The sequence below is a fragment of the Alligator mississippiensis genome, chromosome 2 (genome assembly GCF_030867095.1).
Source record: "Alligator mississippiensis isolate rAllMis1 chromosome 2, rAllMis1, whole genome shotgun sequence".
Taxonomy (NCBI): Eukaryota; Metazoa; Chordata; order Crocodylia; family Alligatoridae; genus Alligator; species Alligator mississippiensis.
In genome coordinates, this window is record NC_081825.1 from 128,619,368 (window position 1) to 128,641,457 (window position 22,090).

The following is a 22,090-nucleotide window of genomic DNA, read 5'->3' on the forward strand; positions in this document are numbered from 1 at the left end:
GACACCCCCCAGCTCCATTCTGGTGCCCCCTCCCTTTAGGCAGTGCCTGTGGCTCATGTCCCACCCATCATTATGCTACTGCCGTATTCTTGAAGTAAGAACGTGTGAATTCCTGTTCTTTTTTAGACTTTGATGTATAGCGTTTGCTAAGTAGCTTCAACAAATCTTAGAACTGTAAATGATACACTTGTAAAATGTGGCAAACGGTTTTCAAGTTGTTTAATCCTGTTAAAATCTATTTCAAGACTATGCAAAACGTTTAAAAGTAATGTTAATATTGCCAAAAGCATCATAATTACTATATTTTTGAAACAACAGTATTCACTTAACTTCCATATACAGAGTGCTTTTCACCTATGAATCTCGAGAGTAGGGACAGACATTCAAAAAGCCAGAACCTGAATTGATTCAGTCTTTGCAGGTTAGTCTAACATGGCTAGGGTAAACTGGTTTGTAACAGCTCAGACATCCCCTCTAAATTGAAGAAATACCAGCACATGACTGCAGTGGCTTAGGCTAGAAGTCAGGGGTCACTAGAGCAGCCCTCCCTTCCATTTTATAGTGCTGAGCTGAGGGGGAGCATGGTCAGGCCCTGGCAGGATGCTCTGGGTAGGGAGGCCCACCCCCCAGCAGCCCAGCAGAGAGTTCATAACACAGTGTTTATCAGCCCATTAATAAAACAATAGCCTCTCTCATTAGTTCAAGCTCTTCTGAAACAACTTTTCCAAGGAAGGGAGGGACATTACCACCTACCTGTTGATTAGCTTCAAAAAGCCCTAAACTGACACTGCTGTCTGCCTTTGTCCAGTCTCCCACAGCACAGACCGTAGCCAGCATGTTGGATGCTAGCTAATGCTGAGATGTGTCTGTGTAAGACAGAGGAGAAGGGGGAATCCCTACTTGAGCAGGGAATGGTGAGGGGGAGGGGGGCACAAGAGGAAGCCAGACAGACCCTGCTGTGCCTGCCCTCTCTGCTGGAGCTGCCTCTAGGAAGCAGAGAGGAGGGTCAGTTAAGTGTGATACTACATTCAACCAGGTTTATCTCAAACCTGTTTCAGCCATTTTCAAACTCATTTATGTGCACTGAACATCTGTTCTGTTACAGGTTTAAACCAGTTTCTGATCACTTAAACCAGTTTATGTATAATGTCTGTCCCTAGCCAAAGAGCTTTACATAGTTATATTAGCAATATTAACCTAGTGTTCCAGAGAGGAACTGTGGAGTGTGTGCTAAGCTACTTAGACACTGTCCTTCATTTTGTTAGTTTAAATTGCACGATGGAACAAATATATACCAGTAACTTAAGTCAGTGATTCATAACCAGGGTGCCAGGAAGTCTTTTCATGCTATGGGGTGCCACATGGTATTAGCACTGCTCAGTGTGCAGACATAATTCACAAAATAAACCCAGAAATTTCATGTAGGTTTTCATAGTATTAAAAGCCTTCCGACTTGTTGTGGTCTTTGCATTCTTTACAACAAAAAATTCTCAATTATGTTTCTGTAGTTAAAAAATGTGGGAAAACTAAGAGCTGGCATTTTTTTAGGGGTGCCTTAAATTTAACAAGGGATTCCTTGCGTCCTAAAAAAGATTTAGAGTCACTGGCTTAAGTAATAGGGATTTTTAGGTCTCATTTATGGTTTCACTTGGACAGAACACTATTTCAATAGGAGAAAATCACTTAAATAAGAGCTGTGTGTAAATAAATTGAAGGACCTGGGTCCAAGTCACACAGTGAATCAGTGTTGGGGGCAGGAGGAGAGGGGATAGTTTCAGCCACAAGGTTTTGAGCTTGATACTAGGTGACAGTGTATGATCTGTATGATGTAGGAAGTCAGAGTAAATGATTAAAAATCTCTGAACGCGACTCATACCTCACATCTTCTAACCTAAATTCAGGGCAGTAGAACACAGTTGTTACCTAAGTATTAACTGTTTCCTCTGGTCCTAAAGGAAGATGGCAACAATATAAATTTAATTTTTTCCTGCTGAGCAGTTCAACTTGAACTGATCCTAAGTGCTGGATTCTTTCCCTATAGTAGAGGTATAGTTATATGCAAATACTCAGTCAAGCCCCAAACCTTTGGCCACCTATACACATGCAGCGAGGCTGCTTTGACGTGCTTAGTTATAGCTTGTTGGAGCAGATTCGATTAATTGAGTCTGCTGGAGCATGGTAATTACCGTGCTGCAGCAGACTCCAGTGTCATGTACATCAGCATCCCCGCACTGAAAAATGGTGGCAGGGGCACTTCAATTAAAGCTCATTCATTTAGTTGAAGCGCCCCCACTGCCATTTTTCAGCATGGGGACGCTGATTCTCCAGGCACTCTAATTAGAATGGCTCCACGAGCAGTTCCCCACACTTCTGGAGCACAAGTATGAGCCTTTTGTGGTTTTTTTGCTCCTCTGAACTGGCATTCTGGTGTGACAGGTCATGTTTCATGGGACATGTATGTTCAGAAAGACTAAGATTAATGGAACGTGTTTATATTTGCAAGTGTAGATATAGAAGTGGCCATACTTCTATTGGATTGTACAGATGTTCTCAAAGAAGCAAATTAATTCTGTTGACTGTATGGGAGGGAGGGGGAAGTGTATCTGCTGTCTCCATGTCTTGTGGTATTATGACTGAGGCAGAAGGGAGCTGGTAATAGTGTCATCTTTGCTTTCTGGCCAGAGGAAATGGTATCCCTGTAACAGCCACAGTTCTGTAAGTGACCTCAGTAGCTGCATTTATATCTGCCTTTTCACAAGAAGAAAGCACTGTAGACGGGCATAGAGGAGAGATGGTGTGAATTTGCAGGGGATACTTCAATGTCTCGTATACGTCAGTGTCCTATATACACATATGCCAACCAAAATATAGAAATCTAAGGTTCTGTCTGCCAGCGTTCATGGGCAGAATGGGCTCCTCTTTAAATAAAAGAAAAAATATTTATGACCCCAAAACAATTGCTCACTTAATTATGTCACGTGGAAGAGAACACTTATTTCATAAGTAATACAAGCTATCTGGATTCTGTTTCCAGTTGTGTCACAATCTTCTTGCATGACTTTGGGCATGCCAAGCACATAGGAAGAGGGATTTGCTCTGCCTCTTTCTCTCCAGAGATTTGCTCTGCCTCTGTGTCTTATTTAACTTACACTGTTGTACACCTTAATTTATTCAAGTTTGTAAAGGGCTTCATATCTGTGATTGGGAGATACCCTGGGGATTTGCAGCTGAAATGTCGTCTTGTTTCTTTGAAGAGGAAATAAGTTATTAGCGAGATGCAGTGCAGTTTTTGTACAGTTGTTGAGGTAATTAAGGAGCTTTTGTTTAGTGTTGCAGAAAACACTGTATAGCAGAGTTATCCACCTCTTTAAGTGGCCAGTAGCCATATGCCCCTTGGGCTATACCAGGGTGGGCCTGGACCTGGGCACCCCTTGCCCCCCCTTGCTACGCTATGAACCCAGGTGCCTCCATTGCTGCACCATGTGCTTCCCTGCTTCTGCTCCCTGCAGTCCTCCCTGCTGTACTGCCCTCTCTCCCCCTCCTCCCTTGCCCCCCTGTTGCTGCTCTTGGCACCTTCCCATTGCACTGCCTCCTTCCCCACTCCTGCTTCCAGCACTTCCCCACTGCACTGTGTGCTTCCCTTCCACACCTCCACCGCACACTGTTCCTGGTGCCCCACTACTGCACTGCACTGTGCACCCAGGCGTCCTGACTCACCTGTAGCTTCCTGTCAACGAGCTTCACTGCTATACCATACCACTCAGCCCCCTGGGCTACATGCTTCCCTGGCACTGAAGGCTGAGCCATGTTGCACTGTTTTGCCACTTGGGGCAGAGGCAGGGGCAGGGAGGGGAAGCCTCCAACCCCTGGCTGCTGCTGCAGCTAGAGCAAAGGTGGGGAGTGGTGGCTGAATGGGAGCCTGGGGGCTGCATGTGGCCCACAGGCCTCCAGTTGGTAAGTCCTGCTGTAGAGCATCACAGTGCAGCAGAAGCACAAATTCAGTATTCTATGAAACTGGTGTTTATTGCAGGTATTAAATTTTAGGCAGAAATTAGATTAAACCATATTACCTAATCATTGTCTTCCTGCGAGGCTTTTATATTTTAAGAGGCTTCCCTTTTCCATGCCTTGAAATGAGTGCTTCTTCACTCAGTGTTTATTGGCAGTGGAATTAGTAGCCGGTCTCCCCTGATAATTCTTGGCTCTTCTTTTCTAAGGTTAAGGATAATGTATAACATTTAATAAACTTTAAGGGTCTTCTGGAAGTCTTCTGACTTTGTAGTGTTAAAGATTTATCTAATGGAAAGTTGGATAGTAGTTCTTTAATAGACTATAGCAACTGTTGCATATCATTAACCGGGAGACCTGTAAATTAATGGCAATATAAAAAAAAAAAGTGTACAGTGTAGCAACTAATGGTGTACCAAGCACAAAACCTTTCTTTTAATGTGGGATTTTATCAGGATTAAATAGAACACTTGGGATATGCTCTGTGGGTGCATTCTCATGAATGGGAACATGGTTGCCTGGGGACAAGTAGCAGTGGCACACCTTAGCTATGGACAGACATTACACATAAATTGGTTTAAGTGATCAGAAACTGGTTTAAATCTGTAACAGAACAGATGTTCAATGCACATAAATCAGTTTGAAAATTGCTGAAACCAGTTTGAGATAAACCTGGTTGAATGTAGAATCAGACTTAACTGATTTGGCTCAAACTGGTTTATGCAATGTCTGTCCCAGACCTCTTGCTAGTTTAAGATAAATCAGACACCCCCAGCATCCTGACACACTCTCTGGACTTGCAGGGCTTTCTGTTCCACAGCAGAGCTGGCTCCACAGCAGGGCTGGCTGCAGCTCTGGCACAGACTGTGGGCTGCTTCCCTCCTCCCCTCACCACTCCCTGCTAAGCAGGAATTCCCACCTCCCCTCTGCCTTGGTGAGGAGATGTCTGTGTATTAACTAGCAGACCACATGCTGGCTACAGTGGGTGCTGAATCAATAGGTAGAATCAACAGGTAGTTGGTAATGTCCCTCTGTTGTTTTTTTGGATTGGTAATAAACACTGTTATCAATTTCCTGCTGGGCTAATCAGAGCTCCTGCCAAGCCTGGCCACGCTGCCTCTGCTCAGGCTTGTATGAATGTCTGTTCCTAGCCCTTGTGTAAAAGTTGAAAAATCCATTAGCAATAAAAAAATTTAAACTACTGAATAATTTTCTCCATTAGTATTATGATAACAGTAGCAGACAGAACCATTAAACAATAAGCATTCTCTGAACTTTAGTCACCCATCTCTTAACATTTAACACAGAGGGCGCATCCAGACCAACATGGATATGTGGCATGCGGCATTGCAGACCCATCTGCTACACCATGTGCTGCACATGCAGGCACAGCTACTCTGCAATGCAGGGTTTGTTTGGGGATTTTTTTTACCCCATGAGATCCCAAGGTCAAAAACCCATGCCTAAAAGAAGTGGGGTGGGGCACATGGTGGCAGTGTGCACTGCCCAAAACCGGATCCTGGCCAGCCAGAGCCAAGCTCCAGCTGCTGGTCAGGCACCGTGTTGCAGGAGCGTGGCAGCTGCAGCTCCCTGAGGCCCTCCAAACGCCAGGTAAGGCTGTTGGGGCCAGCACAGTTGCTGGCCTCATTCTCCCCTACCCCACCTGGAAAAACGTGTTGTGCACTAGAGTGTATGTGGCACAGATGTTGCCTGGGGACAAGTGGCAGCAGCCATGTGCACCACTTCATTGCTTAATGGTTCTGTCTGCTACTGTTATCATAATATTAATGGAGAAAATTATTCAGTATTAATATTTTTTTATTGCTCATGGATTTTTCAACTTTTACTGTTAATGCAGTGTTATTTTAAGCAAGATAATTTGGTTTATAACTGTTTCACCTTTTCAGAATAAAGCATCTCTCAGGTATTTTTGTCCACAGTCGTTTCTATATGTTACCATTTTGTTAGCTTTCTCCTATAAATTGAGTGAGACGCAGATTTTTTAACAGTGACAGTAATTAACTATTGGAATAATTTATGTTGGGTTATGGTGGATTTTCCATCACTTAAACTCTTTAAATCAAGATTAGGTCTTTTTTAGAGACATGCTTGAGCTAAGCCATAAATTATAGGCTGGTTGCAAGAGTCACTGGGTGAAATTCTATGGCCTGTATTACGTAGGAGGTCAAACTGTATAGATGGATGTTTTTTTTCCAGCTTTAAAATATATGAATCTCTGAAAATTACTGTGTAGTTTTAGTCAGATAATTTGGCCAGGTTTCTGGGAAAAGCCTGTAGTGTACAAAGTATCCCATCATAGTAGTCATAAAAGTATGGTAGTCAGATAAAACTCCACTGAAGCCTTGATTAAGGACTGACTAAGGATTTAATCTCTCTGGAATAAGATTTAACAAAGTATGAATTGTTCGCTATAAATGCACTTCTCGTACGGGATTAACCATGAGGTCAAAGGATAAGTGCTATGCATATAACAAAGCATGAATTAATAGAATTAATTACAAATAATGATGCACAAAAGAGGCAACAGAATTATTCATCCAAACAGGCCTTTCAGTGCTATTCACTTGCTTTAACTGCTGCAACCTTATATTAAATCTGTGTTAGGAGGGTAGAATTGAAGATTAAATATAAATGAGAGAGCCTGTGAAATTATGTACTTATTTAGCATGTCTTCTCTGATGCATGTTTTTGAAAGGGCTTGGCTCCTATTTCATAACTAAAGCAAGTGATCAGATTTTTAGCAGCTTTTACTACTGGGCAGCTACCATTAACCCAAGTGCTTAGGTTGGAGATATTTGCTTCAAAATGCATCCAATTATTTAGGTGTCTACATGGGAACTACAGTCATGGATAGTTCTAGGCTTTACTAAAGGGGGCTGTGACGCACCGTGCTCTCAGACCATGGTGGGTATGGATAGATATCTGGCTGGGGTATTAAGATCCCAGCACTCATTCCTGCCCAGGGCAGGGAGTCAGACTTGTTGATCTGTTCAGGTCCCTTCCAGCCCTAGAAACTATGAAACTATAAGCGTACCTTGAGAGCCCTGGGTTGGTAGAGGTCACTAAGGATATGGACAGGGAGCAGATGCATGGTGGGGTGTGGGATCTCATGGACAGACACTGCTGCTGCTGTCCCCAGCTGACCTGGAGGTGGGTGGAGGGCCCAGAGCCACACCTACTTCACTCTTGCTGGGGGCAGTGGGGAGTGTGGTGAGCAGGGCTCGACTCGCGGCACACCAGTAATGGTGTGCAAGTTTCTCCTTCTGCCTCTTGCTCCCTGCCTGTTTTCCCCAACACTCCCTAGTTCCCCTGCTGAGCATGAACAGGGTGGAGCACTGGAGGGTGGAATTTGCATGCTGTCATTGCTGGCCCTGGATGATCCCAGTTCCCTGCATGGGCGATCCCTGTAGCACCAGGGAAGAGGAGGTCAGGAGCAGCTCTGGGGCTTCTTCCATGCCTGCATCAGCTGCGAACAGTGGCAGCAGTCTGCAGGTTCCTCCTTCCAATGCCTGGTTCTGGCCAGGGGAAACACCAGCAGGGGAAGGGTGGGTGGGAAGCAGGCTCTGGAAGGAGAACCTGTGCCCTGCCACTGCTGTCCCCTGCCGAGCCTGGAGCACTGCACAGATGCACCTCGGGGCTGGAGTGGGGAACAGGTGGCTCTGGGGCTCCTGCTGTACCTGAACAGTGGTGGCAGCAGAAGCGGAGTGCACTCTCACTATGACGCCCCTCCTGGATCTGCCTTTGGCTACAGTTATCGAGGCTTTCTTAATCTACTGCAGAATAAGTATGTTGTTGTCTGTCTGGCGTAGAGAATCTCTCGTAATAATTTTTTCTGTGGTGAAGTACAGCTAATTTACATGTAGTGCACCTCAAGCAATACACAAACCTCTTTCTCTTGCCCCCTTTCCCTCTGCCCTCCCCACATCTTAATATTAAGTACAAAATCTGCAATTCTGCTTGTGTTGATTTGCACTGGTTTTGGGGAGGAAAGCAGCTGTTAATTTAGGTGGTCAGGGTGAGTTTTTTTGTTTTGCTTCACCACAGTGGTTCAAACCAGTCTGGTATCTGACAGTGAATTTGTTTTTTAATATTCCAGCTAAATGCTGGCACCATTCAGGTAAATGTACATGTAAAGAGAAGGAAACTTTTTGGTTTAGGTTCTCAGAATTTGACAAGCTGTTTGGGACTGTCATGTATCCACATGGTGCTTTAGTTTTGTGAAGATGAATAAAAGGTCTGTTTGAGAAGTGTGTAGCAAATTGCCATGCTGATCACGGAAGATTATTAAGACATAGAGAAATCGGGTTCGGAGAGTATAATTTACTTCATTTGGGCTTTGTGCTTAAACAGAGCAAAATTGTTTCTTCAACATACTGACCTTGCTCTTTTGTCGTCTATATGGCTGTATAATGATGTTTGACTCTAAATAGAAATGCAGAACCATGATAAAGTAAAGCAAAAAAGTGTTGAAATAACACAGAAGTTTAAAGAAAGTAATGTGCTGTCTTACAAAAGAGAAAATTGGTTCCATGTGCCCGTTTTACATTGTGATTTATATTTTAGAATTTAGATCTAAACCATGCTTTCAAAGGAATCACTTGATAAACACTTTTATTTTATTATATAGATTTAGTAATTAATCAGACATAAATTTAGGCCCCATCTCACTGTCCTTAGTCAGAGAAAACTTCCAGTGAACTGGAGTTTAACATATATTTATGCAATGAAAATCTTTAACTGCACAATAGTTTATATACCTAATTGCATACTGTTAAATTCAGGCATGATGCTTTGGGAGAGTTCAGTTTTGTTTAACATATTTAAAATTCTGTGGTAATTTTGTTCCTGCATTCCACAGCAAAACGGCCACTATGAGCCTTGTGAATGGCCTTTGTAGACTATCTGCTTGTCTCTACTGAACTGCTTTTTGTTTTTAATAGATCTGTTCTGTACAGTCATTTCTGAATGTCTCTTCAGTGCGAGTTAAACCACTAATACAAGTACCTAAAGAGTTTGGGGGGTCTGTTCAATCTCAAGGAGTCTTAAGGATTGTGAACAGGGGTCTACTGAAGAGTGAATCAGTAAATAATTCAAACAAAATGCAGTGAGTTAGATAAAGAAACCATAGTTCAGATAGCTGACATCATATTATAATATATCTTGCAGACAACACAGAACTTCTCATAGTGTGTGCTTGATTCATTTTTTTCTATAGACACAAAAATTCCAATTGACTCAAGAGCTCCAAAGGCCATATTTTCAAAGGTATTCAAATATGAAACAATACAGAGAGGCCCCTTGTGAGATTTTCCTAAAGCACCTAGGCACTTAACTCCCACTGATTTCAGAGTTAAGCACCTAGGTATTTTTGAAAATCAGGGGGCATTTAGCTATCCCTTTAGGCACCTTCAAAAATATGAACCTAAATTGTTTGGTGAACATTGCATACATGTTTGAGGTTCTGTGAGGTCTATCAGCTACTTTTGTGACTACTGCCCAAGATGCAGCAAATCAGTAGTTCCCAGGTGTTTTTTGCAGTTACAGGAGTTCTCCTGATACAGTCTGGAAAGAAAAAAATTAAATTGTCTGGGGTAAGAAAACCAAGAAAGTCAAGAAGGTGCTTGTAACGAGCTATATAAATGAGTTGCCTGTTGTCTCATTTTGGTGATATGATACGTGGGATGAAAAACCACAACTATCCCATGTTTAAAACATGACTAAATACTTGATCTCTGATATTCCTGGTGTCCCAGCAATCTCATTGATTTAAGATGAAATCAGTAAAAGGAAGGATTATTTTGGCGTGTGAGGGACTGAGATATTTCTTAAGCACATTTGTATAGGATAAGTGAAAAACTCTAAAACAAAGGGGAAAGAGAAAACAGAGGAAGCTTCCAATTATATTGTCAAAAACAAAAATATTTAGGATAAAAATGAGGAGAATCTAGGCCACAGAATCTTTGACACTACCAGCTACAAATCCCAAAGCTCCCATATTAGGAATTTTACTGTTACGGTCCAGCATTTCAGCTTTATAAAAAGCAATTCAGCTTTCTTGCTTTCCATCTTTCGTCCAGATAATGCATGACAGCTAGGATCATCTGTTTGAATAGCCTAACACTGAAGGATTGAAAACTAATTGATAATGTTTTAGTTTCTTCTTTTAGCTAGTAAGGCCAGGGACAGACATTACGCATAAATCGGTTTAAATGATCAGAAACTGGTTTCAACCTGTAACAGAACAGATGTTCAGTGCACATAAACCAGTTTGAAAATGGCTGAAACCAGTTTGAGATAAACCTGGTTGAATGTAGTATCAGACTTAACTGATTTGGCTCAAACCAGTTTATACAATGTCTGTCCCAGAACCTTTGCTGGTTTGAGTTAAATAAGAGACCACAGCATCCCGGCATGCTCTCTGGGCAGGGCTCTCTTCTCCAGCCCAGCCAGGCTGGCTCTGCCTGTCTGCTCCGCAGCCCAAGCAGGGACCAGCAGGAGCAGGGGTCTGGCCAGAGAGAGATCTGCCCACATTCCCCCCCTTGTTGCTGCAGCAGGGGGGCACCATGACCCCTGAGGCAGAGGGGCACAGGGAGCAGAGTTAGTTTCCCCTCTACCCCACAGCCCTGCAAGTCCTTGCAGCTCTGCCGGCCCCACAGCACAGCCCCACTGGAAAGCCATGATGGGCACCTGCCCATCAGGCTCTCATCACTCGAGCTGCCTTGTGGGGGTGGGGCCCAGCCCCCACTGCTCGTTCTGTGCTCGGGCAAGCCAATAAGGGGGCTTATTCAGCTGCTGGCGATTGCACCACCTCTGGAGGGAGCTTATTCCACAGTCTGGACACCCTGACTGTGAAGAATTTTTTCCTAATGTTGAGCCTGAATCAATCTTCCAGGTGTTTGTGGCCATTACTCCTGGTTTTACCCTTGGGTGCCGTGGTGAACAGTTGCTCACTGAGCCCGTGATGTACTCCCCTGATGTAGTGGTAAGCTGCTACCAGGTCCCCTCTCAGCCTTCTTTTTCTCAGGCTGAAGAGTCCCAGATCCCTCAGCCTTTCCTCATATGGCTTGCCTTTTAAGCCTCTAATCATATGGGTGGCTCTTCTTTGGATTCTGTCAAGCTTGTCCACATCCTTGTTAAACTGTGGTGCCCAGAACTGGACGCAATACTCCAGCTGTGGTCTCACCAGTGCTGAGTAGAGTGGAAGAATCAGTTTCTTGGTTTTGCTGGAGATGCATCGATTGATGTGTGCCAGAGTATTATTTGCCCTACTGGCTACAGCATTGCACTGATGGCTCATATTCATACTGTGTTCTATTATAACCCCCAGGTCCCTTCCATTTATGGTGCTGGTCAGTTTGGCACCACCATGCCTGTAGGTGTGCAGGGGGTTGTTCATCCCCAGGTGGAGCACTTTACATTTCTCAACATTGAACTATCTGGTCCAATCTACCCAACCTGCTAGCCTGTGTAGGTCCTCCTGTATCTGTAGCCTATCTTCAAGCATGACTCACTCCCCCATAACTTGGTGTCATCCGTGAACTTGGCCAATGAGCTTTTCACCCCCACATCCAAATCGTTAATTGTTTACTCTCACGATGCTTTAGTACATATTTAAGTCTTTAGGTCTTCAAGCCTGGGACGAAAACTTTAGGAGGAAGGGCATGGGGAAGAAATAGTGTGTTTTTTAATGAAGTGAGAGGACTTTTGCTTCCAATGTTTTTTAAACAAAACCAGTGTTTTCCCTTCTAAATTGTAAGGCTAGCTTGTGTTCTGGTGAATTTGGAGAAGGTTCTTCTTTTTGCTTTAGACCACTTACAATTGCGAGAATCATTGTGTAACAGTATCCCTGCATCCCCTCTTTATCTGCATACCTTCTTCCTGAACATGCATGTTCATACCTATATACTGTCTTTGGCCTGTTGGCTATGCCTGGATTATTATTAGTTATGCAGATATAGGAATTTGAAAAGGGGGAGGGGAGAAGAGGGATGCAACTGGCACTGAAGGGGTGGCTGCAGCCCTTTCATCCCCCGCCTCCCCCCAGGGACAGACCATGGCATGGTAGCATCTGTCAGGGTCTTCTGTGAATGTCCAAAGCAGACTCCAAGGCTTTCCCTCTTCCTTCTCCTCTCAGCACCTGTAGCTGAGCCTGGCACCCCATGTAGCTGCTCACTCCAGCAGGACCCTGGGATGGTGGGGAAAAATGGTAGAAAGGGGGTGGCCTGGCACTTTTTGCAGCCATTCCTCACAACCTCTGGTGGCTTTGTGGCTTCACCCCTGAGTTAGCCACGAACAATGGCAGCAGCAGGTGGTTCTCCCCTTTCTCACTTGCTCTTTGCTTGGTGTCCCATGTATGCCCAGGGCTCCAGTTGCCCCTTGGACTCTGTGGGGGGGACCCAGATGTCTTGGTCTGCAGGGAACTAGAGCTGCCAGCATGTGAACTGCGCTAAAAGGGGTATGTGACTGTACCCTCCCCCCTACACGACCCTGGCGATCTGCTTCTGGTCATGCTCTGTCTCTTAGTTCTTTTAATCACTAAAATGATATTCTGTCCTGATGCTTCCTAAAGCAAGTATAGAACTGCTGTGCCCTCCTCTTCCACTTGTGTGCTGATATAGCATGAGGCATTACTTGGCCCCTCCTAAAAGTTAAGTTGCATACCTGAAAAACATGTCAGGAAATTAAAAATACAACCCAATTTTGCCCATCCATGTTATTAATGGAGTTAATTCATCTATGAAGGCATTTATAAATTAATAAAGAAGTCAGTGAACCTTTCTATTTAAAGTTCCTGCATGGCCTTCCTCCTGAAGGGGAGGGTATTCCTCAAGTGCTGGCTAGCACTATGGATGAAAGGGACTTGGGGGTCATGACTGACCACAAGATGAACATGAGCCTTCAATGTGATGCTGCTGTTAGTAAAGCAAACAAAACTCTGGCTTGCAACCATACATGCTTCTCAGGCAAATCCCAGGACGTCATTCTCCCGTTGTACTCGGCCTTGGTGAGGCCACAGCCGGAGTACTCTGTCATTTTGGGCTCCACAATTCAAAAAGGATATAGAGAAGTTTGAGAGGGTACAGAGGAGAGCCACGCACATGATCAGAGGTCAGGAAAACAGATCTTATGATGAAAGGCTGAGAGCCATGGGACTCTTCAGCCTGGAAAAGTGCAGGCTCAGGGGTGATCTGGTGGCCACCTATAAGTTTATCAGGGATGCTTACCAGGATCTGGGGGGATGTCTGTTCACCAGAGCACCCTGAGGGATGACAAGGTTAAAAGGTCACAAACTCCTCCATGACCGTTTCAGGCTGGACATAAGGAAGAACTTCTTTACTGTCCGAGCCCCCAAGGTTTGGAATAGACTGCCGCTGGAGGTGGTTCAAGCACCAACATTGAACACCTTCAAGAGATATCTGGATGTTTATCTTGCTGAGATCCTATGATGTCTGCTGACTTCCTACCCCTGGGGCAGGGGGCTGGACTCGAAGATCTTTCGAGGTCCCTTCCAGCCCTAATGTCTATGAATCTATGAAAAGTAGCTAGGATTGCTTGGAACCGTTTGGGAAAGCAGATGTTTTCAGAAGATTCCTCAAGAACTATGCGTTTGAAGACTTATGCCCCTGCTTATCAGCAAGAGAAATCACTTCCCTCCTATATGAACAAATTAGAGCAGGGGTGTCAAACATGGCCCACAGAACTCTATAAATGGGCCCCTAGGGCTGGCGATTTGGTGTGCCACAGTGACCCCCCTGTGCTCAATTCCTGAGAAGTGCACTGCCCATGACACTCACTTAGGCTGCACCATTTGCTGGGGCCCAGACTGTGCCACCCATGTCACTTGCTGATCCGTGACTGCACTGCCCACCCCAGTGGTATTGTGTTGACCAGCAGCAAGTGGGGCATCTTGCTGGGGCTGGTCCCAACCTGTACCACCCATGCCATCTGCTAGGGCTGGGTCCCAGGCTATACCACCCGTGCCTTAGCAGGTGGTATGGGTGGTGTAGCCCAGGACCCAGCCTCAGTTAGTGGTGAGTGCAGTACAGCTGGGGACTGTCTCCAGTAGCCCACTAGGTCCCTGCCTGGGTGCTGCCTGAACTGCCCTGGGTGGGTGCTGCCCATATTGGGGCAGGTATGTGGGCAGGGGGGTCCAGGGGCCTGCTCTGAGGGCCAGATGCATTTGACACCCTTGATTTAGAGGAAACTTTGTGGTAACAAACTAATATTTAGTAGGGAACAGTTCGGGCTAAAATTACTTCCTTTTAACTTTTATATTTTGACCTTGTAGGCTGGGTCTGTCGTAAGAGAACTCGCAGGTAAAAGGTTGTGGGTAACTCACCCCTTTTCTCTTTTTACATATGCCTTCTAGGAGATATTTAAGATGCACATTTAAAAATAAGCCATGATTAATGTAAACCTTTTAAACAGCTTCCTTGTAATTGTCTTTGTAATTTTGAAAAGCATTATACAATTGCTAAGACTTTTTAAAGGATTAAGAGAGAGGAGATTGATATAGTATACTTTGACTTCCAAAAAGCCTTTGATCTGGTATCCCACAATGTCCTCGCGAGAAAATTGAGGATTGTGAGCTCGACTCTGAGACAGTCGGGTGGGTGGGAAACTGGCTGTGGGATAGGACCCAGAGAGTCTTAATGAACGGATCTGTTTCATGCTGGTGAGAAGTGGCCAGTGGTATCCCACGAGGGTCGGTGCTTGGTTCAGTACTGATCAACATCTTTATCAGTGATTTGGATGTGGGGGTGAAGAGCTTACTGGCCAAGTTCACGGATGACACCAAGTTATGGGAGAGCGTAGTCATGCTTAAAGATAGACTACAGATATAGGAGGACCTAGACAAGCTAACAAGTTGGGCGGATTGGAACCAGATAAAGTTCAATGTTGAGAAATGTAAAGTGCACCACCTGGAGATGAACAACCCCCTGCACACCTACAGGCATGGTTGTGCCAAACTGACCAGCACCTCGAATGGAATGGACCTGGGGGTTATAATAGACCACAGTATGACTATGAGCTGGCAGTGAGACACTGTAGCCAGCAAAGCAAATGATACACTGGCATGCATCAATTGATACATCTTCAGCAAAACCAAGGAAGTGATTCTTCCGCTCTACTCTGCATTGGAGAGACTGCAGCTGGAGTACTGCATCCAGTTCTGGGTGCCGCACTTCATCAAGGACAAGCTTGAGAGAGTCCAAAGAAGAGCCCGCCCATATGATCAGAGACTTGCAAGGCAAACCATACAAAGAAAGGCTGAGGGTTCTGGGATTCTTCAGGCTGAAAAAGAGAAGGCTGAGAGGAGACTTGGTAGCAGCTCACTGCTACATTAGGGGTGTACATCAAGGGCTTGGTGAACAGCTGTTCACCAGGGCACCCTTGGGGGAAACAAGGAGTAATAGCCACAAACTCCTGGAAGAGCGATTCAGACTCAACATTAGGAAAAACTTCTTCATAGTCAGGGTGTCCAGACTGTGGAATAAGCTCCCTCCAGTGGTGGTGCAATTACCTAGCCTGGAAATCTTCAAGAGGAGACTCGACAGTCACCTTGCTGGAGTCACTTGACCTCAGTTGTCTTTCTTGCTTGATGCAGGGGCTGGACTCAACAATCTTCCGAGGTCCCTTCCGGCCTTACAATCTATGAATCTATGAAACAGTTTTTACCGGGGGTATGAGCTGTCAGGGTATAAGGCAGCTTCTAAGTTGGTAGAAGTTGTGGTGAAACGTCTCTAAAATATAGATAACTACATAATTGTTTTGTTAGAAGGTGTTTTTCCTAGCATGACCTGAATATAGTCCCATGCTACACAAAGAATTCAATTTCATCCTTTTTGTGGGGCTTGATTTTATTAACACACAATCTTCAGATTGCTCTTGGTCAGCTCAGACCTTATTCTCAGGCTTGGCTACTGCTCAGGTTCTGCTTTCAAGACTGTTTAGCCTATATACTAGATCTGTCTTTTGAGAGTCCTCTATTAGCCATGCACTGCCAATACTGTTGTGTTCTTACAGGTGCATTTCCATAGTAAAACAGGCTTCTAAAAATGGAAGTGTAATTAGTGCATGATTTCTAGTACTCCATTGGGCACTTCCCTACTGTGCTGGTCAGGATTTAGTACACGTTATAGCTGCCATGGTGGATAAATATCAGGGTATATGTGTTCTGAATGTTTATGAAATTGTTCTGATATTTCTTATTCAATAGGTCTGTGGATTTGCAAAAATGTGTTGGAAGGTGAGAAAAAATGAAAGACCATTGAAAACATGAGCTATGCCCTCAGGTGGATAATATGCCTCAATGTGAAGTATACAATTCTCAGAGGTCCCGTGGAAGTTCTGTGTCCAGCAGCTCTGAAGCTCTTGAGAGGATTCTAAAACCATAAATGTCTATTTTTTATTGCTGTCAAGTTATTATTTTTAACAAGATAGAAAGCTTGTTTCTTTCTCTGTAATATCTGTGCTGTATCTTGTTCTCAGGCATTTAACATGTGTATCCTATTTACAGTGTATTTATTAGGAAGCATGAAATCATTAACTCTACTCAAGTAGCCATTAGTAATGGTTCTGTATAAACACTTCTGTTGGCTTTCGTTCAGGACATCTTGTTGGTAAACTTATAACTCACCCAATAAAATGACAAATGAGTAAGCAGTTGGGCACTTCTTTTTCATCCAGTCCAAATGTTATTCTTCATTCCTCAAACCAACTCATTTAGTTATTTTCAAATAATTTGTTTCTTGTATTGCTTTTCCATTTAATCTCCAAGCTCCTGAAGTTATTACTGTTGGGGGGAATAGGTGAAGCAATATTGTATCTTATGGGTGTATTTTGATGTAGTTAGTTTTGTATTTGTAGTAATTCCTTTCCATATTCTGCCAAAATGCTTCAGTGCATTGGACCTAACTTCTTTACAGAAAGATATGCCAGTACTGTATATTAACAAAACAGTGTGGCACTACACTTATAAATGGACCATGTGTGCACACACGTTCACAGTCTTTAGTATGATGACACCCCAGTCAATGGCCGTCAAGTCACAGTCCTATTAAAACTGTACAGAGACACCTCAAGCAAAGACAACAGCTTAGAAAAATGCCATTCTTTCCTTTTTGTCTTCTGAACCTACATCTGTAGTGGTGTTAATTGTAGAACCTACAGGTTAATGTTGATGTAATTAATGTGACCTGAGAGATTGAATAATATATAGAATGCCCTATATTGCCTTCCTATCCCTAGCAAAGTTACTTGCAAGAAAAAATCAGCAGTTCATTCTCACAGACATTCTTTCAACTCATATCTTCTTTTTAGTTTGGTTTGCATTAGGGACTTTATTTGACTTACAAAGCCTCAGTTGGTATAAATTGGTGTAGTTTTGTTGCAATTACTAGTGTTGAATATATAGCAGTTTACACCATCCATCTCTTTCTGTGTGGCATTAATCTTGTATTGCATTGGCAGCAAACTTTCCTCCTTTGGCTAGGGACAGACAATCAAAAAGCCTGGGCCTGAACTGATTCAATCTTTGCAGGTTAGTCTATCCTAGCTAGGCTAAACCAGTTTGTAACTGTACAGACATCCCAGACATACAGGCACATGCCTGCAGTGGCTCAGGCTAGAAGCTGGGGGTGCTTGAGCAGTCCTCCCTTCCCTTCGACAGTGCTGAACTGAGGGGAGGCGTGGCCAGACCCCAGCAGGATGCTCTGATTAGGGAGGGGTTGCCCCCCTCCTCCTGACCAGCCCATCAGGGAATTGATAACATGGTGTTTATCACCTCTAGGTCAGTGTTTATTGCCCAGTTAAGAAAACAACAGAGGGACATTACCAGTTACCTGTTGATTCTGCCTTGGTCCTGTCTGCCACAGCAGGGACCATAGCCAGCATGTGGTATTCTAGTTAATGCTAAGAGGTGTATTTGTAAGGCAGAGGGTAGGGGGCATTTCCTGCTTAGCAGGGAGTGGTGAGGGGAAGGGGGGGAGTAGGGAGGAGCCAGGCAGACTCCTGCAGTCTCTGCTAGAGCTCCAGCCAGGGAGCAGAGGGGAGAGACCAGCTCTGCTGTGGAGCAGAGAGCCCTGCCTAGCCCAGAGAGCATGCCTGTATACCGCGGGATTCTGGTTTAACTTAAACCAGGAAGGAGTCTGGGACGGACATTATATAAACTGGTTTTACCCAAATCAGTTAAGTCTGATACTACATTCAACCAAGTTTATCTCAAACCAGTTTCAGCCATTTTCAAACTGGTTTATGTGCACTGAGCATCTGTTCTGTTACAGGTTTAGACCAGTTTCTAATTTAAACCAGTTTGTGTGTAATGTCTATCCCTAGTTTTGAGATAAAACCTATACTTTGTTTATGATGAACCAGAATGCTAAAAACTGCATTTAAGTAGATGTTAAAATAAAATATTGAAGCTCAGCAAGGTACCCAATAAGAAAAAAAAACCCAGTTTTCTTTTGTATCTATTTTGTCTAGTTTCTGATTGTTTCACCACAGCTTCTTACTATCACCATAATTTGGTGTTATGGGGTGAAGTTCTGTAGCTATTTTCATCTGTAAAAAGGGGATCATGTAAAGCATCTTGAAATCTATAGAGGAGAAACTATATGAGAGGTAATCAGTACCACTGATTATAGTCAGTACTATTTTCTGAAATACATGCATCAATTAGACCCATTTACTCTTGGTCAAGCAAAAGAGTTATTAACATTATGGAGAGCTCTTTGTGTTACAAGAATTGCGTCCCCCCCGTCCCAATATGGCTTTACAGATTTTGTTTTAATGTGCATTTTACAGCTATGTCTACCACAGTAGTTGTTTATTATTATCCATAATGGATAAAATATCTTTTGGGAGATTTAATAACAGTAACATATTACAATTTTTTACCTTTTAAGATTCTGTTGAATTTGTTTGTACAATGTTTGTATGGGCAAACATGATGAAGGGGAACATATATTCTACTCAGTAAACAATCTACGCATTCAAGGAAAGATAGTTTTGCAAAACATCAAGAGAATAAAACCATTTATTATAGCTAGTTCCACTTGGCCAATTCATTTACCAAATCATATGTCAATATGGGTGAAATTTAATTTACTGGATGTGGGAATATAGTTAAGTGATGGACCATGAAAAGAACATTGTTCCAGCATTCTGAATTTTAAGATTGATTTGAAGAGCATATTCCAGTGTTCATGGAAATAATTGTAGACATTTTTGTAATGGGGATAGTATAATCTGTTTTAAGCGTTCCTGAAAGGGGATAGTGTCATCTGTTCTAATCTGAGGATGGAGCCAAGTAATAAGGAACTTGGATATTTACTGAGGCTGAAATCCTGCCTGTCCCTTAATGGGTGCAGAGTGTGGTGGGGAAGAATATATTTTCTTGTACACAACCCTGGTTACTCCTCCAAGACTTCAGAATACCCTAAAGGGACAGAAGATGGACAGAGTTAATGGAGCTCTGGTTGCTTGATTGGCCTTTAGGTCTACTTTAAATTGAGCAGGGAGTTGATTGGCTCCCAAAAGCTTTAGGACTGTGGAAATGTAAAGGTAGCCTAAATCTACTTTTGTTCTACCTTCTTGATCTGGTCAGCTGGAGCAGAAAATCTGTGCCTTGCATAGGAAATGTGTTTCACAGCAAAATCTCCTGGTCTTTGTTGCCTGTTCCTCAGGAGATAGTACTGAATGATGACAGGAGTGCTAATTGGCTGTGAAATTTTGGCATTTGGGTGAAGTTACACATTACACTTGGACCATACTAAGTCTGTGGAATGTTAAGCAGTGTTTAAGTTGGAACATGTTGTGAGCAGTCACATGCTAAGGGTTAATACCACTTCTTGCCTGCACATTTCTAACTTGCCACTAAAGGGCTGGTGAGCAGGAGTGTGGATAGGAGCTAGGGCACCTGGGTTCTATCTCTGTCCTGGGTTTAGATGGGAATGTGGGGCGGGGGGGGGGGGGGAGAAGGGGGAGAGGCTGGGAGTGGTGCATTCTGGGATACCAGAAGACTTTTAAAAACAATAGCTCTTTTTATCTCCATGGAGCAGGGTGAAGTTGCCCTAAGATGAGCCTAGAGTTAACCCTTGCCTGAAGTGACATAACTTTGAGACACTGAGGGCACATAGCATGAGTTAAAGAGCTTTAACATGTGAACGCTCATGTTTTAAGTGTCTGTAGTATGGTCTAAGTGTAATGTAACTTTACCCTCTGAAATCTCTTCCTAATATGCAACCCAACTTTCTGCATTTGATTGTTTCAGTGTAAGTGCAGTAGTTCGTACTTGTTCTGATTAAATTTCATTTTGTTTATTGCTGACCATTTTTCCAGTTTATCAAGGTCATTTTCAATCCTAAATCTATCCTTCAGATGTCTCCTGCCCTACCAATCTTCATATCATCTGCAAATTTACTAAGGGTGCACTCAGTTCCATCCTCCAAGTCTTTAATAAAGATGTTGAATGACGTCTGTATGGGCAAACAATGGAGAAGGGGAATCATACCTTCTGCCCAATAAAATATCTATCACATTTGAGGAAAGATTGTTTTGTAAAAACCTCAGAGAATAAAACCATTTATTTATAGCTCATTCCAGTACCAGATTCAGGATGAGCCCCTGAGGAACCCTATTTGATAACTCCCCCCAGTTAGGCATTGAGTCATAATTTCTTTCAGAGTAATGGTCTGACCAGTAATACACCCATTTTACAATAATTTGATCTAGACTATATTTCCTTTGATTACTTATGGGGATGTCATGGGAGGCATTGTCAAAATTGCTAACATTAAGGTATATCACATGCACTTCTCTCCTCTCACCCAGAAAGCTTGCCACTTAGTCACAGAAGGAAATTAGGTTGGTTACATGTGAATTACTCTTGACAAGTCCATGTTAGCTGCTCCTGATTAGCTTGTTATCCTCTAGGTGTTTAAAATAGATTTGTATGCTCTAGGATCTTTTGGTTTATTAAAGTTAAACTGACTGGTTTTTAATGCTCTGGGTCATCTTTGTTCTGATTTTTTAAAAAGGTTTACATTATATTAGCTTCTTTCCAGTCTTCCAAGACCTCACCTGACCAGCAGCATGAGCTACTAAGGCCATATAGAACCTGTCCTCTTCTATGTTGTTATTTATTTATTTATCTTATTAGATGTATATGCCGCCTTCCTCAGAAAAAAAGCTGAGGGTGGCTTACAATAGCACATGAGTTAAATTATGAAGACAACATGTTAAAATAGAATAGTATGTAATAAACAACAAACTCCCTGCCAAAGTGCCCGAAAACTTAACTCCCCTTACTAAAAGCTTGCCCAAATAAAAAGGTCTCAGATTGCCTCCTGAAGATGTTCTGGGGCAGGCTTTGACCATCCCCAGTGGAAGGGAGCTCCAGAGCTCAGGAGCAACTAGTGAGGGTGACCTCTCACATGGTTTTTGCCTAACAAACTTGGTGCACAGACAATGCTTCTGGGAACTCTCCGCAGAATTCTGAATCAAGTTCGAGGTATTGGTCTTTCGGTGGTACACAAGAAGACTCTTGGTCCTCCCATTTTCTTTCTTCTATTTAATGAGGTTCTCGGCACCATATTTTCTCTCCAGATTTTCTTCTCTCTTGAACTGCTTTTTGTTGACCAGTGCTCCAGTCTTGCACGTCTTCTCTAATGCCTTTCCTATGGAGTTATAATTTAACTCATGTTCTATTGTTGTCCATCTGAGTAGAGGGATTAGGTCATCATATATCAGAGGAAGAGTGAAAGGCTGACAACAAGGCTGCTGTATGTATTCTGTATAGACATCTTTGAAGTAATGTAAGTGGCTAAATAAATGCTTCCTTCTACCCCTTGGGTTGAATTATGCCAGGTCTCAATCTATACAATCTTGTTCTGTTTCTGCATTGTTTTTTCACAAATATTTTCCAGTTTGAAATAATCATAGTTAAGATGCTCTGACGATAATCATGAAAAAGGACACAAGAACACTGGTGTTATTCCTGCAGTTCTCAGTTGAGTGACCCTAAGGTTAAAATTTCGCTTCTTGCCAAATTGACTAATTA

The 22,090-nt window shown here is 43.2% G+C and overlaps 1 protein-coding gene across 1 annotated transcript in view; it reads left to right on the plus strand.

Moving 5' to 3' along the window:
• LOC132243179 (collagen alpha-1(XXV) chain-like) overlaps nucleotides 1-16,694 on the plus strand; it is a 106,454-nt gene extending 89,760 nt beyond the window's left edge. The window contains exon 3 of the mRNA XM_059722127.1: nucleotides 16,250-16,694. Coding sequence (XP_059578110.1) covers nucleotides 16,250-16,293 — 44 coding nt within the window. The 3' untranslated portion in view covers nucleotides 16,294-16,694. The remainder of the gene's footprint in view (nucleotides 1-16,249) is intronic.
• Nucleotides 16,695-22,090: the final 5,396 nt, after the last annotated feature.